Source organism: Jaculus jaculus, chromosome 8 (assembly GCF_020740685.1).
Source record: "Jaculus jaculus isolate mJacJac1 chromosome 8, mJacJac1.mat.Y.cur, whole genome shotgun sequence".
In the NCBI taxonomy this organism is placed as follows: Eukaryota; Metazoa; Chordata; class Mammalia; order Rodentia; family Dipodidae; genus Jaculus; species Jaculus jaculus.
This window is the reverse complement of record NC_059109.1, coordinates 7,719,918-7,738,123: the sequence shown is the minus strand read 5'-3', so window position 1 is coordinate 7,738,123 and position 18,206 is coordinate 7,719,918. Positions and strand designations below refer to the sequence as shown.

Below are 18,206 nucleotides of genomic sequence, written 5' to 3'. Positions count from 1 at the left end.
CTTAACCACTAAGCCTCTGAGAACCAAACCTGGGCCCTTTGGCTTTGCAGGCTAAGCCATCTCTCCAGCCCCACAATGTGAATTTTAAAAACTGGTGACTCATTTGTAATATGTTATGCTGCTGTCTCCAAGATTCCTTTTTTATTATATTGTTTCTTGACAGTTTTTATACATGTACATAATGTATTTTTCCATTGCCTCCACTTGTCCCCTTTCCTCATCCCCCTCCCACAGAACCCAATTAATTCCCTGTTCAACTTTGATGTCTTTTTCCCCGTGTGTGTGTATGTGTGTGTGTGTGTGTGTGTCCCACTGGGTTGAATTAGGGTCACATGCACAAGCATGGGTGGGGGATTATTCACCAGAACACATGCCTCTGACCAGTGGCTGCACCATTGAAGAAAATGTCTCTCAGCCTCCCAGCAATGCCGGACTGCCTGTAACTCCTCTGGGAGGGGCGGGGGCCTCATGCCCTCTCCCATCATGCTTGATAGAATGTTGGTGGGTCCAGTATCGTGCTGAGGCCCCACATTTCTTAAGCAGAACCTTCAAGCTTCGCTAAAAAGTGAACAAGGGCTGGGGAGATAGCTCAGTTAGTAACATGTTTGCCTCACAAACATGAGGACCTTAGTTCAATTCCCAGGCCCCATATGAAACACCAGATGAGGTGGTGAGCGTTTGTGAAGCCAGTGCTGGCGAGGCAGAGGCAGGAGGAGCCCAGGAGCTCAAATGACGAGCCAGTCTAGCCTAATTGGTGAGCACAAGGCAGATGAGAGACCCTGTCTCAAAGGGGGGGGGTGGTTGGCCTCCCTGTGGATGATAACCCAGCTTGTCCAACAGCCTCCACATGTGTGTGAACATATGTGCACACACACACACACACACACACACACACACACACACACACTGGTATTTAACCAAAGGAAAAAAGACAGTGATTGGAGCTATCTTTTTGGGTCTACGTACCTCCTCCATACCATCCTCATCCCTTGTCCTCTCTCAGAACACCCCAGGGACGACCCCAAAGGCTGCTTGTTGATTGCTGTTCTCTTGCACGTCTTAATGCCACAAGTGCCCAGGCACAGGGAGCCCTTGGCGTGGGCCTTCCCACCCAACTGTCCACATAACCAAGAAGGCAGAGGCTGGGGGAGGAAAGGCCACAGGACGTCTCCTCCAATGTGCTCGGTGATCGACCTTCCTCCACCCCCCCACTCCCCCCCCCCCCGTCCTGCTATGACCTGGCTGGTAGAACCCTCCTCTGGGGGGGTGGGCAGCTTGGGGACCCGCCCCAGCAGCTCCAGTGTGGAGTCTGTGGAGTTTTTCTCTTCCCTAACTCTACTCCAGACAGACCTGTGCCCTTCACCAACTCTGGCTGGCTCATGATATTCACTGACACGCACCAGTAAGGTCTCACTCTAGCGCAGGCTGACCTGGAATTCATTTTGTATTCTCGGGGTGGCCTTGAACTCCCGGCGATCCTCCTACCTCTGCCTCCGGCGTAGCTCATCTTTTTGAGTCTCGTCCCGCCCAGTTCCCCGGGCAGGCTCACCGCTTCCACAGTGTGCAGGACAGATGTGGACAGCCGTGCGTCTGGATGAGAACGGGGTGGGGAAGCGACGTTCTCATCACCACTCAGACATTCCTCACGGTGCTATTTTTATCTCAACAATCATAAAATTGGTGTCAGATGGGCTGGTCCAGTACCTCACCCTGAGGCTAGGAGCGAGGATTTGGCTTTTCTCGATTTGTTTTGTTTTGTTTTTCTTTCAGGGAAGAGGTATTGATGTGGTCCATATGAACGTGTCTCTGTTTCTAGTCCTTACTGCCGTGAGCCTCCGCAGCCCGGGACCATGTTCCTGTGACTGTCACATAAGAGCTCTGCTCATCACCCTTCCCGCTTCCTCCCTGGCCTGTGAACTCAAGGGACACAGACTGAGTGCCTACAGTTTTGTCTGTCTCTTTATGGTGCTGGAGGGATTGAACTGAGGCCTTGCGCATTCTAGGCAAGTGCTCTAACCCACTGATCCATCTCCCCAGCTTACTGACAGCCTTATAAATGTCAGACATTTTTAAAAAACAAGAAATAAAAACAACTCTGGGAGTTCGGAGAAAAATATTATCCCAGGCTGAGGACATGGTCCCGCAATTAAAGGTGCTTGCTTACAAATGTCTCAGGCCAGGTTCAGTTCCCCAGTACGCATCTAAAACCAAATGCACAAAGTGGTGCAGGTATCTGGGGCTCATTTACAGCAGCACGAGGTCCTGGAATACCCACACTCGTATCTCTGTCTGTCTCTCTCTCAAAGAAATAAGCAAAAAATTATTTTTAAAATGGTGGCAGTTAGCCAGGGCCGACTTTTCCAGAATCTGTGGCACTGTGGGATAAATAAGTGTGAAAGATGTCCAGGCAAAGAAATCAAATGCAAACATAGTTTTAAAGGGGCTGGAGAGATGGCTTAGCGGTTAAGGCCCTTGCCTGCAAAGTCAAAGGACCCAGGTTCAATTCCCCAGGACCCACATAAGCCAGATGTCCAAGGTGGCACATGCATCTAGAGTTTGTTTGCAGTGGCTGGAGGCCCTGGAGCTCCCATTCTCTCTTTCTCTCTCATTCTCTCTCTCTCTCTCTGCTTCGATCCCTCTCTCAAATAAATAAATAAATCTATTTCTTAGCAGGGCGTGGTCATGCATGTCTTTAATCCCAGCACTTGGGAAGCAGATATACAAGGATCACTGTGAGTTCAAAGCCACCCCGAGACTACATAGTGAGTTCCAGGTCAGCCTGGAGTAGAGTGCAACTCTATCTCAAAAAATCCAAAAAAAAAAAAAGTTTTAAAGGGGAGAAATGGACCTATAGCTCAATGAGCAAAGTGCTTGCTTAACATGCACGAGGCCCTGAGTTCCATTCCCAGCACGGCGTACTGGGTGTGGTGGCGCACACCTGTAACCCCATCTCTCTTGGGAAGAGCAGAAGTTCAAGGTCATCTCTGAGTATATTTTGAGTTTGAGGAAAAGGGAGGAAGATAGATGGTTGATTCATCCTAAGCCATTAATTCAGATTTCCTTTTGTGGGGGGGGGTTTCCCAGGCACACACCTGCACTGACTCTTGCCCTTGGAGGCTGGGAGAAAAGTAAACAAAGCCAGGCGTGGTGGCGCACGCCTTTAATCCTAGCACTCGGGAGGCAGAGGTAGGAAGATCGCCGTGAGCTCGAGGCCACCCTGAGACTATATAGTGAAATTCCAACAAATTCCAGCCAGACCTGGAGTGATGCCCTACCTTGAAGAAAAAAAAAAAAAAAACAGGAGGAAATGCCACCTTACTTCTAAAGAGTGTACCTGACATTCTGATGTTGGGCACCAGAATTCTCCCTGAGAACGGAGCCCAGCAATAAGGGGTGCTATGGAGTGGCAATTGGATGACTAGTGTTGGCCATAGAGCAGGGACCTCCCACCATGGGCCTTGAGATTGAGAACGGAACTCCTGGCCAAGAAAGGACCCCTCACCAGCTGCAGGAAACAAGACCGAACCATTATATAACAACTAAGAGCAGGAATTTTCTAGATTCTATAGCTTTCAGTCTGGATCCTGATCCTTGACTCTAACTGCCTGGAAATTCAGGGAGAATTAACAGAAACTCCAAATGGGGCACAACAGGAAGAAATGTGCCACCGGGTGATGGTAGAAAGGAGATTTACAGATGTTCTCAGCCATCCAGAGCGGGCCACTCTGGCTGGCATTTCCTCTGACCAAACATTCCGTGCCCACCCCCCCCACCGCCGCCGCCGCCAGCAGTCACATGGATGGGCAGGCGCAGGTCTGCGAGCAGCTGACATTGCGGGTCAGTGGCCAGCTGGAAGACCCTCGGGGCCACCTGTCTAGCCACAGCCTCTGCTGTGGGCCTCTCGGAGCCAGAGCCGGCTCTGCGGTCCGACCAAAGTGACAGTGAACTTAACAGGATCAAGATGTTGGGACTAAAGCCACCTCCCCATGTCTCCAAACAGGGATGAGAGAGCAGATGTCCTTAGGGCGCCAGGAGGCTTTTGAAATCTTCAAGAGGGACCACGCGGACAGCATCACCATCGACGACAACAAACAGATCCTGAGGCAGAGGTGAGGTGCCCAGAGGAAGCCGGCTGTTCTGACTTCCTGCAGGCGCAGCGTTCCTGCAGTTTCCCATTTGTTTGTGTCCATCCCTACATGACTCTTTCATGCATGAACCTCATCGTCCTCCCAGGATGGTTGGATAAGCCACTTGCAGGACAGTCTGTGACTGGCAGCATTATCCCCATATGCAATTTTCACTGTATCTATTAATTCTTACCAGCCTAGGATTCTATCCATGTCTCTCTTTTTTGAATTTAATTTATTTTATTTTATTTATATTTATTTATTGTTATTATTATTATTTGGGGGGGTTCGAGGTAGGGTTTCACTCTAGCTCAGGCTGACCTGGAATTCACTATAGTCTCAGGGTGGCCTTGAACTCATAGCGATCCTCCTACTTCTGCCTCCCAAGTGCTGGGATTAAAGGTGTGCACCACCACGCCCAGCTCTTTGTTTAATTTTTGTTTCATTTTTATTTATTTGGGAGCAACAGAGAAAGAGGCAGAGAAAGAGAGAGAGAGAATGAGCACGCCAGAGCCTCCAGCATCTGGCTTAAGTGGGTCCTGGGAAATGGACCCTCGAACCAGAGTCCTTAGGCTTCACAGGCAAGCACTTAACAGTTAAGCCATCTCTCCAGCCCTATCCATGTCTTTTTATTCTCGGGGGGCTGGGGGAAGCTGTACTAGGGAGATAGCTCACTGGATAAGTACTTACCTTAGAAACATTAGGACCTGAGTTCAATCCCTGGAACCCATGTAAAAATGCCAGGTATAGCAATGCCCACATGTAATCCAAGAGCTAAGGAGGCAGAGACAGGAGAGTCCCTGGAGCTTACTGGCTAGCCAGTGTAGCCTAACTGGTGAGTCCCAAGCCAATGAGAAGCCCTGTCTCAAAAGTAAGTGGGGGCTGCAGGAATGGCTAAGTGGTTAAGGTATTTGCCTGCAAAGCCACAGGATCCAGGTTCAATTCCCTAGGACCCAAGTAAGCCAGATGCACATCATGGTGCATGTGTCTGGAGATCATTTGCAGTGGCTGGAGGCCCTGGTGCACCCATTTTTTCTCTTACTCTCTCATCAATTTTTTAATTTTTAATTTTAATTTTTTTCAAATTTTTTATTAACAACTTACATGATTATAAAAAAATCCCATGATAATTCCTTCCCTCCCTCTACTTTCCCCTTTGAAACTCCATTTTCGATCATATCCCCTCCCCTTCTCAATAAGTCTCTCTTTTATTTTGGTGTCATCATCTTTTCCTCCTCTTATGATGGTCTTGTGTAGGTAGTGTCAGGCACTGTGAGGTCATGGATACCCAGGTCATTTTGTGTCTGGAGGAGCACGTTGTAAGGAGTCCTACCCTGCCTTTGGCTCTTACATTCTTTCCACTACCTCTTCCACAATGGACCCTGCGCCTTGGAAGGTGTGATAGAAATACCAATTACATTCTTGGTACCCCAGGTCCTCACTGGGCACGGTGGTGCATACCTCAGCACTCAGCATGCAGCAGCAGGAACGCCGCTGCAGGCTCAAGACCAACCTGATGTCGGTCCAGACCTCAAAGCCAGTGCCTCTCGACCACTCTCAGAAGACCCATGCCGCTCTGGATCCAGGCGCATGGACAGATCTCAAAACCGATGTGCAGCATTCAAATGAGATCTGGACTTGAGCGTCACGTGCTTGTTGACAACAGTCCAAGGATGTCTAAGAGAATGATGAGCTCTCACGAAATGCAGGGCCTAGGGCCCAACCCCGGAGAGAGAAAGGTAGAGGGGAAGGAGGCGGAAGAAGCAGGGAGATGGTGGAGGGGGACCAGAGGAAATTCAGGTTCTGATTGCCCAGAGGAAGACTGGCTCCAAGAAGTCTGTGGCTGGGCATGTAGGTGCTGCAAAGAATAGATCAGGCAGCTGGACCATCAGGTTCAAGAGAGAAGAAACTGAAGGAGCAGAGAACGAGATAGGGCATGGCTCGATGGTAGAGCCCTTGCCTACCACACTGAAGGTCGTGGGTTTGATCCCCAGTGCCCCCCCGCGCTCTCTCTCTCTCTCTCTCTCTCTCTCTCTCTCTCTCACACACACACACACACTCAGGAAGAGAGGTAACTAAGGAGAAAGGAAGTTAGTTTCAGAAGGAGGTAAAATTAACCAGCACAGTAGGCCATGGAAACAAGCCAGAGGCAGGATTGAGGAGGAGAAGGAAAGGGGGAACAGAGACAACACGGCATCTGGAAGACAAGTAGTTCCCCCGAAAAACCCTCAACGGGGCAGCTAGCACTAGGAGGAAGTGAGATAGGGAATAACAGCATTGCTGGGAAGGGGGGAGAAAAGGGAAGGGCTGGCCGCATCGAGGGCTGACAGCGAGGCTCTGACTGCGGGATGTATGGCTTTGTCACAAATCCAGTGACAGAATCCAACCCTCTGGGGAATGGTGTATCCCTTCTTGGTCAAAGGTATCTTCACCTCTGTGACCCAGCATTTCCACCTTGGGATGTACGTACATCCCATGATGGCCCTTCCTGAGCTCCCAAGGGGAGACGTATGAACATACTCACTTCAGCTGTGTTTGTGGACTAGATTTGGACACACCGCAGGTCCATGTCTGTATCTCCATCCCTATGGACATGCACGACACTAGGTAGAGAGATTTGCTGTCATCGTCAGCCTCACTTGGCTGGGACAAACCTCCAAACTGCACACAGTTAATAGGAAGAGCAGGATTTATGGAAGCTTCCCGATACAGGGGAGGTGCGATGATGGTGAAAAACAGAAAACCCACCAGCCAAAGCAAGAGCAAAACCTGGCAGGGAACCCAGGAATAACTCATTCTGCTCCCTGCAGACTTGAGGCTGGAATTCAGATCCACCCCCAAACACACCTTAGGGCTGGACCCCAGGATACACCCAGCGACACCTCCTCCAGCCAGGTAGCTAGAAATCTAAGATGCTTTAATAAAATTGAATCTGCTGTGGGACATCCATTCAAACTACCACAACCAGGCCTATAAATTACAACTACATGGACCCAAAACAACTAGAATCATACCTACAAAAAGGATGGAAGTAGGGAAGGAAGATAAAAAGGAATCAAACCGGGGAACAAGAGAGTAAAGGGAGTGTAGTAAAAGCTAGGGACTCTCTCCCTAGGAATGTGGACATACGTGCACATTGGTATAAGCTTCAGCATGTGTGTCCAAGGGGTCCTTGAACATGCTAATGCTGCGGTAGGCTGTGGGTTTTTTGCAATGACCACTTGGATGTGTTAGAGCTTGCTGCCTTCCGCGGCTGGCTGAAGACAGGCGTGTTGACTACATGACATTTGCTTTACCCTTCAATAAAGACATCCAGCATACCCTCAGCTGTGTCGGGGCCCCGAGGCTTCTCAGCTTACACCACTGGCTCATGGTCCTGGATTTCTATTACAGTGATCCAGGGAACTATTAAATTTTGCCAAGCCTGGGCCTGACTCCCCAAATATTCTAATTAAATAGATGAGGAGGCCTAAACGTCATTGCTTTAAAAAGTGGATTCCAGGCCGGGAGAGATTGCTCAGCAGTTAAGGCGTTGACCAGCAAAAAGCCCAAGGACCCAAATTCAATTCCCCAGCACCCATGGACAACCAGATGCACAAAGTGGCCCATGCATCTGGAGTCCATTTGCAGAGGCTGGAGGTCCTGGCATGCCCATTCTCTCTCTCGGTCTCTCTTCTATCGCTTTCTGCTTGAAAATAAAATTAAGTAAGTAAATGAATAAATAAGTTTAAAGTGGATTCCAGAGGTGAGGAGAGGTACCTCAATCAGTCATGTGCTTTCCTCACAAGCATGAAGCTCTGAGTTTGAGCCTGAATCCATGTGCACCTGCTGGACATGTCGCATACACCTGTCATCCCAGCCCTGGGGAGGTGGAGACAAGAAGGCCCCTTGGGCCTGCTGACCAGGCAGTCCAGCCTAATTGGTGAGTTCCAGGCCAGTAAGCAACCCCGTCTCAGAGAGAAGCTGGGTGGAGTTCCTGAGAATGACACTTGAGGTTGTCCCCTAACCTCCACATGACACTCACGTGCATGCACACCTATATACATGAGTGCACACGTACGTGCACACAAATAAATGAAGAAGCATGGATTCCAAGAACACTCCTATTTGGAGACCACTTGTATGTACAGTGTGTAGTAACCTTGATATCCAGAGGCTCAGAATCAGAACACCCTCAATTCAAAAGGTTAAAAACAATACCAAACTATCTCTTAAATATTTTAGTTATTTGCTTGAGAGAGAGAGAAATTTGGCACCCCGGGGCCTCCAGCCACTACAAACTCCAGACGCGTGTTTCACCTTGTGCGTCTGGCTTACGTGGGTACCGGGCCATCAAACCTAGGTCCCTAGGCTTCGCAGGCAAGTGCCTTAACTGCTGAGCCATCTCTCCAGCCCCTGACTTGTTTTCATTTGTACTCAAATTTAAGAGCCACTGACAGAGCAGACATGTTTCATCCTGCTCTAAGACTGTCACAATTTCTGGATTGGGTTTGCACCTGAGTTTAGATCCGATTCCAGTGGATGGACGGGTGGAGGCTGGGCAGGGTCACTCTGACATGGTCTTCAAAGGCTTCTCCTTACACAGCCATCCCATGACAACCTCTGCCACACATGTGCCTTTGCTTCAAACATTTCTGGTTCACACAGGATGGGCTGTGGAGCTGCTGATCCCATCTTCCCTGCAGCAAGGCATCGTACAAGGGAATTAGAAGGACTCACACAAAGCTTCCTCCTCTGAAAAGAAATCTTCCTAGCAGTAAATCAGTCTTTTTAAATCCAGTGAGAAGTCAGGAGACCAGCCCATTTACCAACACCAAATTCGACATCTGTTAAAGGTTACTCTAATCCCAGTCATTAAAAAAAAAGTCCTTGGTACCCAGAGACAGTGGGCTGTCACCCAGAGCCAGTCCTTTTCATTCAGTTGTTAGATACTACATGCTGAATTAGGCAGGATTCTTTAGAGGAACAGAACCATGGGATGTGTACACACTGTCAAAGGGGGACTTACTCAATTGGCTTATACAATAGACAATGGCTGTCTGCACGCTGGAGTGGCTGAGAACCTATTTGCTGTGCAGACCAACCCAACCTAACGTTAAAGACCCGGAGATCCCTAGGGAGTTGCTGGTATTCAGTCCACACTGGAGGGCAGAAGAACCTGGAGCCAGCAAGGGTGGTCGTAGCAACAGTGCACACATGTTAAGGAAGAAGCGTAGACAGGCGCACGCTGTGTTTTCCTTGGACCAGTTTGTGTCTAGGCCACCCTCTGGGGCCCCGTTTGAGGGTACTGCCCCTTCCCTTAATCCGCTCAGAAAATACCCACACGGACATGTGCCAAGGTGTACCTCCTAGGTGGTTCTAAATCCCATTAAGTTGACAAGACCCTTCATCACACAGAATCCGAGCTACTTACGGCAGGGGGCACTAAGAGAATTCATAGAAAATCCAGCTAGAGGGGCTGGAGAGATGGCTCGGCAGTCAAAGGCACTTGCTTGCAAAGCATGAAAGCCTGAGTTCGATTCCCCAAGACCCATGTAATGCCAGATGCACAAGGTGGCACGTGTGTCTGGAGTTCATTTGCAGTGGCAACAGCTTGGCCGAACTCACTTTCTCATCTCTCCCTCCCTCCCTCTCTCCTCAAATCAATAAATTTTAAAAATGATACGCAACCTATGTTCTGACAACATACTCAGAGGGGTGGTTTCAGTACTGCCCTTACGTCGAAATACGCTTCCAGAAACCCTGACCATTTCCACATATTTGCTCTGGTTCCCCCTAGCGGCAGGGAGGACCCGCGTGGCATCACTGTGAGGACTGGCCCATCCTAAGAGTACGGATGGCTGCCCTCCCCTTAGTGCTTCTTCACTGTCCCAGAGAGCTCACTGATGCCAGCCCTCAGTGCCCAGGACCCCGACCCCAGGACTGGCCTATTTTACCTCTCTCCTCACATCTCATCACTCTGGTTTGTCGGATGGTTCCAGTGTGGTGCCGTCTCGATAGCAAAGTGCGGGAGGGGGATGAGAACTCATTGCCCCAGCAGATCCTCTCCAGCCCAGAGCAGGAGATTCAATCCCTCATGCAGGGATTGTTGAAAGTCCAGAGGCCCCTGTTATTTTTCTCTACTCCCCCTCTCCCAGGGTAGAAGACCTTTTTATTTTTTAATATTTATTTACTTATGAGAGAGAGAGAGAGCGTGCATGCCAGGGTCTGTAGCCACTGCAAACAAACTCCAGACGCATGCATCACCATGTGCATCTGGTTTATGTGGGACCTAGAGAATTGAACCGGGATCCTTAAGCTTCATAGACATGCGCCTTAACCATTAAGCCATTTCCTCCTGCCTGTTCTCATGTGAGCTGGAGTCTCTTACTGATCCCAGTGCTCATTGTTTTTCCACAAGTCAGGTGATTGCCTGGGCTCATAGGCCTTCATGGCCGTGCCCAGCTGTTTACGTGGGATCTGGAGAATCCAGAGCATGGGCATCTCAGACCATCTCAGGCCTTCACGCTTACACTTAACCGCCGAGCCACCTCTCCAGCCCTAGAAAAGTTTTCAGTCATTTTTTTCAACCACAAACCTCATTTCACGGAACCTCTGTCATGCCTGAGTACTGGTCCTTGGTCTGGGGGAAGTTTCGGTGCCCATCTGTGACAACAGAAATAAGATGTTGGCACATTAATAGGATATTTACCGTTCATCAACCTAGCACGTGTGAGCCAATTTCTGTGTGGGATTGTTCAGTGGGAGGGACAATTGGCAATCCACAGTCACCCACATTTTATAGGCATGACTCATCCTGGGATATATAATGCTATGAAGAGAGGCTGGTGACCCCATGCTTTGTAAATACCAGTGCCCGGGTGATGCCCAGGGAACATTCCTTTGTGCCAGAGCCTTCATGTGAACCGAACCCCCCTCTGACACAGAGCCCCATTAAATAACAAAAGAGGAACCAGGCAGGGAGATTAACTGCAATTGAAAAGCAAGGCGGTAATAACATGAGCTACACCCAGAAAAGCGCTCCTTCCCTCAGCAGGGCCCGGCCAGCATAGAAGAGAACAGTGATCTAACCCAGCAGGAAGAGTGGGCCGAGGGCACAGGGGAACGCTGGGCACCATCTGGAAATAACACCCATGCCCAAAAGGAGCTCCCGGTTCCCATATCAGACAACAGTTTCAACCTTCATTATCTTTCCATTTGTTTCTTATATTCATACCTTCTCTGTTGAGCTAGAATTATAAGCTCTGAGAGACGAGATTAGATTAGAATCTTCTCAGCACCTGCCACTTTTAAAACGATGCTAGATGGGAAAACAAAAGGGTACTCAGAATGCTATTTTCTCTGAGAATGGCAATTTGAAATCAAGTTTGAGGAGTCGTAGCAGCCAAGAGACTGCTAAAAAAAAAAAAACAAAAAAAAAAACCATATGTGGCTTCCTAGAAACAGGAGGGAGCTGCTAGAATCAGGGAGGGAACCCCCTAACAGGAGGCGAGGGAGATCCAGCATCCCAAGGGAAGAGACACACAGGAAGGGAATGTGAGGACAGAAAAGGAGCAGGAGGAAGACAGGAATACAGCATCACAATAAAACAGAGGCAGCCACGGTCCAGGCGCAGGTTTATGGAGGGAGAAAATGGCCCAATACAAGCCCAGTTATTGTCTCTGGTGAGGAAGGAAAAAAAAAAATCAATGTATGGAGTGGGTTAATGGTGGTGCTGAGGATGTGAAGGGTTAATAAAGTTCTCAAGCTGCTGAGACGAGCCAGCTCTAAAACAGAGGCTTGGGAATACAGGTCAAATTCCTTGGGCCTGAAACAGAAACAAACACCTGCTCAATGAAAGGCCACTGATAATCGTCTCATTAGCAAGGGAAATGCCCTTGTGTTCCTAAGTCCCATTCTTGCTCACTCATTTTGTATAAAAGTCTGCTCAGCTGGGCGGGGTGGCGCACGTCTTTAATCCCAGCACTCGGGAGGCAGAGGTAGGAGGATCACCATGAGTTCGAGGCCACCCTGAGACCCCATAGTGAATTCCAGGTCAGCCTGGGATAGAGTGAGACCCCACCTCAAAAAAACAAAAAACAAAAAGTCTGCTCAGCTTTAAATACGCCACTGTAGCCTCAAGCCCGGGAAGAGGTTTGTAGTGGCTTCACTGCCTGACCCAGTCCCCCGCTTAGGGCTCCAGCCTCCATCCTGCGGTGAGGCTGTGGCCCCTCACCCTGTGATGGTGTCTGCTCACTACAGTTTTGTTACATTTGTTTCTCTGCCTTGATGGAGGGAAGCGGCTTCTTTCCCCATTGATGGCGCTTCCCCTGGATCTGTAAGCTTAAAATCAATCCCTTCCTCCCATACTCTGTGCCTGGTTGGATGTTCCTGACAGCAACATGGAGCTGATTTACAACACTTAGGTACCTGATCCACGCCTGCCAGCTCAGCCCAGGGCTCGCCCCCTGGCACGCACTCCCTCGGCGGGCACACTCTCTAGCTCCGCTCCCCTGAGAGCATAGATCATGGGAGAATTCTGACGTGGTGCTCCAGGGACGGTGAGAGGGAAGGAAACAGACATGGGTGCTGTTCTCATGGGGCACCCAAGGTTGAAAGTGAAACAGACAGCTCCCACACGGCAGCTCTCTGCCCGTGGTGGCAGACATTTGGGGTGCCGTGGAGAAATGCCCCCCCCCCATTGCAGACTCATGCAGCCTTATGAGCTATCTCGAGAAAGACGTCACAGCAGAAAACACCGGAGTTAGGCAGAATTCGGTCAGATGAAGACAGCGGCTCCAAACACGAGGAACGAATCTAATGAGAGAGAAAGAGAGAGGCTAAGGCAGTTCAGGCCAGCTTTGACAGTGCGTGCAGAAGGTCTGAGGACACAACAGGAGCCAGAGCATGGAGACAGAGATTCTGCTCCACTCTGCCAAGGCACTTGATCCTGAGGTCACTGGAGAGCCGTGGAAGAGCTTTTCGCAGAGAAGACAAGGCATTTGTACTTAAGAAAGATCTCTAGATGGGCTGGAGAGATGGCTTAGCGGTTAAGCGCTTGCCTGTGAAGCCTATGAACCCCAGTTCAAGGCTGGATTCCCCAGGTCCCACGTTAGCCAGATGCACAAGGGGGCGCACGCGTCTGGAGTTCATTTGCAGTGGCTGGAAGCCCTGGCACACCCATTCTCTCTCTTTCTCTGCCTCTTACTCTCTCTCTGTCTGTCACTCTCAAATAAATAAATAAAAATGAACAAAATTTTTTTTTAAAAAGAGAAAGATCTCTAGAGCTGGAGACATGACTCAGTGGGTCAGGGCACTTCCTATGCAAGCATGAGGCCTGAAAGACCATGAGAGTTTGGTTCCAGGAGCTGCGTAATCAGCAAGGCCTGGTCATGCACATATGTGTCTCCAGCCTGGCTTGGGAACAGAGCCAGGGACCCCCAGAGTTTGTGAAAACACAGCAAGCTCCATAATCAGTAAGAGACTGGCTCAAAGAAGAAGAGAGATAGAGGGGTACAAGCAGTGTCCCACCGTGACCGCTGCAGGTGACCGCATCTCACTGTAAGGGAGCATATGGACAACAAATGGGCACATACATGTGCATCTCTCTCCCTCTCTCTCTCTCTCTCTCTCACACACACACACACACACACACACACAGAGAGAGAGAGAGAGAGAGAGAGAGAGAGAGAGAAAGAGAGAGAGAGAGACCAAAAAAAATAGGTATCTCTAGTGGATTCTAGCTAGCTAGCAATAAGAAAGAATGCAGGGCTAGAGAGATGGCTTAACCATTAAGGCATTTGCCTACAAAGCCAAAGGACCCAGGTTCAATTCCCCAGGACCCAAATAAGCCATCTGCACAAAGGGCCCATGTGTCTGGAGTTTGTTTGCAGTGGCTGGAGGCCCTGGCACGCCCATTCTTTCCCTGCTCTCTCCTATCTCTATCGCTCTCTGCTTGCAAATATATATTTTTTAAAAGGAAGAAAAAAAGAGGATGCAGGCATGGAGCAGGCAGTAGTTGAACCATCTGAGAGAGACGGCCATCCATGTTCTGCTCTTCGGAGCAGAAACAGCGCCCCGTGGAGCACTTTCCTTCTCTGTCCATAATCTTGCCTCCTGCAGCTTGGATGTACAATTCTACAGCTCTGCAGCTCTGGGCCGATAGCTTCTTCAATCCTCTCTGAAGCTCCCTGACCTCTATGGACCCAGCAATAAGAAGTCAAACCCATTAAGACTGTGTGATACACCGAGAGTAAACGTGACAGCGGGTGATCAGTCACAGATCCATAGCAGACTCAGAAGTGGCCTGGCCACGGGAGACCGTGGAGTCCAGCAGTATGGCCTATACTTCATGTAAATGTCTGGTTTGGCCATGGGAGACTATGGTGTCCAGCATTATAGCCTCACGTGAATGTCTGCTGAAGTGAATCAGGTCTGCCCTGCATCCGGTGGACCAACGCTCTCAGGAAAGCAACAGACCCTGTATAAAAAGGCATGCACAATCTGGGCTGGAGGGATTGCTTAGTGGTTAAGGCACTTGCCTGCAAAGCCAAAGGACCCAGGTTTGATTCCCCAGGACCCACATTAGCCAGATGCACAAGGGGGCGCATGCGTCTGAAGTTCATTTGCAGTGGCCAGAGGCCCTAGTGTGCCCATTCAATCTCTCTCTCTCTCTCTCTCTCTCTCTCTCCCTCTTTCTCTGTCAAATAAATAAATAAAATTTTTTTTTAAAAAAAAAGACATGTATAATCTACAATGGGCCTTAATTAGCCAGCCAGGGGTAAAGTACCTGTAAACGTCCCTGGAACTTCTTGTCTGTCATCCCAGGCCAAGCAGACAGGTTTGGGAAATAGCAATGACATAAGTCTCACTTCTTTTCCACCCAGCACATAGCCGTCGTGGCGCTCCAGCCTGTGCTTGCGTTGCTCCCTCCCCGGAGCGGCCTCCTCTCCCCACTTCCTCTAACACAGCCCTGCGCACATGAAGTATTTGTGCATAAGAAACATAAGAGCTGCGTTTCTCTGGACTCCTGCAAGATTTGGGGATTGGGAGAGGACGGCTAAGCATGCGTAGAAGGGAGACTATTGAAATAAAATTGGACAGCTAGAAACATCACAGTAGGTATGGGAGAGGTTTCATCCTTTGTTTGTTCTCTAGTTGTATATCTTTAGATACGTGTAGAATAAGAAGTTTTCTAAAACTTCTATGGATCCATACAAGGCAGATCAGCCGTAGCTTGGCAGGACGCTTTCCCGACAGGTGGATGCCCCCCTTCCGAGGCAAATGTTGATGGCACCGCTGTTCTTATCCGTAATGGCACAGTGACTCACTGGGAGGCATGGAGCAGGTGTCCTGTTTCATAGATTTGCAGATGCCCATTTAATTTCATGGCAGTAAGGAGAAAAGGATAAAGCCACGAATATTTCATAAGGTCTCGCAACACGACAGCTACTCTTCATCGCCAACTGGGGTGGATTTGCAATCGCCTAGGAGATACACCTCTGGATATGTCTGTGAGGGGGTTTCCAGAGACCTTGAACTGGGCGAATCTTCAGGTCCAACCTGAATGTGGGTAGTACCATCCACTGGACTGGGGGGCGGGAGATGGGGGAGTCCCAGACTGAATAGGATGAGACAGTGAGCTGAGCACCAGGCAATCTTCTCTCTCTGCCTCCTGACTGTAGGAGCACGATGTGAACAGCTATGCCACGTTCCCACGACCATCCCTTCCACATCATGAGGACTGTATCCCCTCAAACCCTGAGCCAAAATGAACCCTCCCATAGCTATGTTGTTTTTTGTTTTGGTCTTTGTTTGTGGCTAGATATTTTGTCACAGCAATGATAAAAGCAGGACACACAGTATGCAGAAGAGACCCAACTCCCTCTTCCGCATACAACACACATCTTATACCACGTCCCCAGGGCACGGTTGGGTTCACTGTGGGTATCTCTTAAAGATACGTTAGAAAATGCGGAGGATGCACTGATCAGACACCAGCACTGCCATCTTATGGACTAGCATTTGTCCACCAAAGGTGAGAGTGTAGGGAAACAGGGACGCACTTGCAATAGTAAGTGAAAAAAAAATCAGGGTGAAAAATCATGTGTATGCATGTGTGTGTGTGTATGAATACATATACACATATGATCCCATCTTATAAAAATTGGCTTAAAGACCAGACTGCAAGCTGCCTGGTTATGCATATTAAGATATGCTTGGATGGGGCTGGAGAGATGGCTTAGCGGTTAAGCGCTTGCCTGTGAAGCCTAAGGACCCCAGTTCGAGGCTCGGTTCCCCAGGTCCCACGTTAGCCAGATACACAAGGGGGCGCACGCGTCTGGAGTTCGTTTGCAGTGGCTGGAAGCCCTGGCGCGCCCATTCTCTCTCTCTCCCTCTATCTGTCTTTCTCTCTGTGTCTGTCGCTCTCAAATACAAAAAAAAAAAAAAAGATATGCTTGGGTGTGGGGGGCGGAGGCTGGAGAGATGGCTTAGCAGCTAAGGTGCTTGCCTGCAAAGCCTGTGGATTAGGGTTCAGTTCCCTAGTACACAATGTAAGCCAGATGCACAAAATGGCACGTGTGTCTGGAGTTCACTTGTAGTCGCTGGAGGTCCTGGTGCACCCATTCTCTCTCTCTCTTTCTAATAAATACATTATTTTTTAAAGATAAGCTTTTGGGGCTGGAGATGGCTTAGTAGTCAGCTGTACTTCCTGTGCAAGCATGAGGAGCTAGAGGGACTGAGACCACCAGAGTCCAAATCTCCACATCCCACACGAGCAACTGGGGACGGCCACACACGTCTGTCACCTCAGTTCTGTAGGGAGCAGGGAGCTGGGAATTGCCAGAGCTCATGACAGAACCACAGGCTCCAGGATCAGGACGGGATTCCCGCTCAACCGAGAATGAGCACAGAGTGCTGGACTGCGACACCCCACTTCCTGCTGCCCTCCCCCCACCCCGCCGCCACAGGCAAGCACATGGGTCATGGCTCACATACACACGCACACACCACACCAAACACACACACACACAGGTACTTAGTTCTGGGTTGGGGATTATTAGGGATTTTGCTTAAATTATATTTTCAAACTGTTTTAATAATCCCCTATAACAGAGCCAGGCGTGGTGGTGCACGCCTTTAATCCCAGCACTGGGGAGGCAGAAGTAGGTGGATTGCCGTGAGTTCGAGGCCACCCTGAGGCTACACAATGAATTCCAGGTCAGCCTGAGCTAGAGTGAGACCGTGCCTCAAAAAGCCAAAAACAAACAAACAAATTCAACTTCATTTACTGTCACATCCACTCCACTCCACTGATGTAGCAGGAAGCAGCCATAGGCGAATGTAAATGGGGTGGGGGGAGAATATGTTTCAATAAAACTTTATTCAGAGCTAGAGAGATGGCTTAGTGGTTAAGGTGTTTGCCTGTGAAGCTTAGGATCCAGGTTTGATTCCCCAGTACCCACATAAGCTAGAGGCAGATAGTGGCTCATGCATCTGGAGTTTGCTTGCACTGGCTAGAGGCCTTGGCTCGCCCATTCTCTCTCTCTCTCTCCCCCTCTCTCTCTCTCATTCTTTCTCTCGCTCTTTCTGCCTCTCTCTCTCAAATAAATAAGTGGGTAAAATATTTTTTAAAAAATTTTATTCACACAACCAGGCAAGAGGCTGGGTTCATTTCATGACATCATGACTAGATAGTATCTGGCAGTTTCTGATTTTAGTTTTGATTTCCTTTGCTATTTTGTTTTTCAACGTAGGGTCTTACTCTAGCTCAGGCTGACCTGGAATTCACTCCGTAGTCTGAGGGTGGCCTCGAACCCACAGAGGTCCTCCTACTTCTGCCTCCCAAGTGCTAGGATTAAAGGCGTGTGCCACCACGCCCGGCTCAGTTTCTGATTTATAGTACCTCATGATCAGGAAAAAAGTATTGTTTAAGCATGTGTTCTCTGGCTACAAAATCATGGTGTCCTGACTGGCCAACTGCAGTGGAAAAGCCTTACAGGCCTGCCTCATCATGGCATCCTTGCATCACAAAACACCAGAATCAAAAGTCCAGGGCTGGGGAGATGGCTCCACTGTTACAGGTGCTTGCTTGCAAAG

General features: G+C 49.3%; 1 protein-coding gene across 3 annotated transcripts in view; it reads left to right on the top strand.

Moving 5' to 3' along the window:
- Positions 1 to 18,206, top strand: part of Kif6 (kinesin family member 6) — a 391,803-nt gene that overhangs the window by 289,688 nt on the left and 83,909 nt on the right. For all 3 annotated transcript variants that reach the window (XM_045157624.1, XM_045157625.1, XR_006638595.1), the window contains one exon: positions 4,001 to 4,109. In XM_045157624.1, the coding sequence (XP_045013559.1) occupies positions 4,001 to 4,109 (109 nt within the window). The remainder of the gene's footprint in view (positions 1 to 4,000; positions 4,110 to 18,206) is intronic.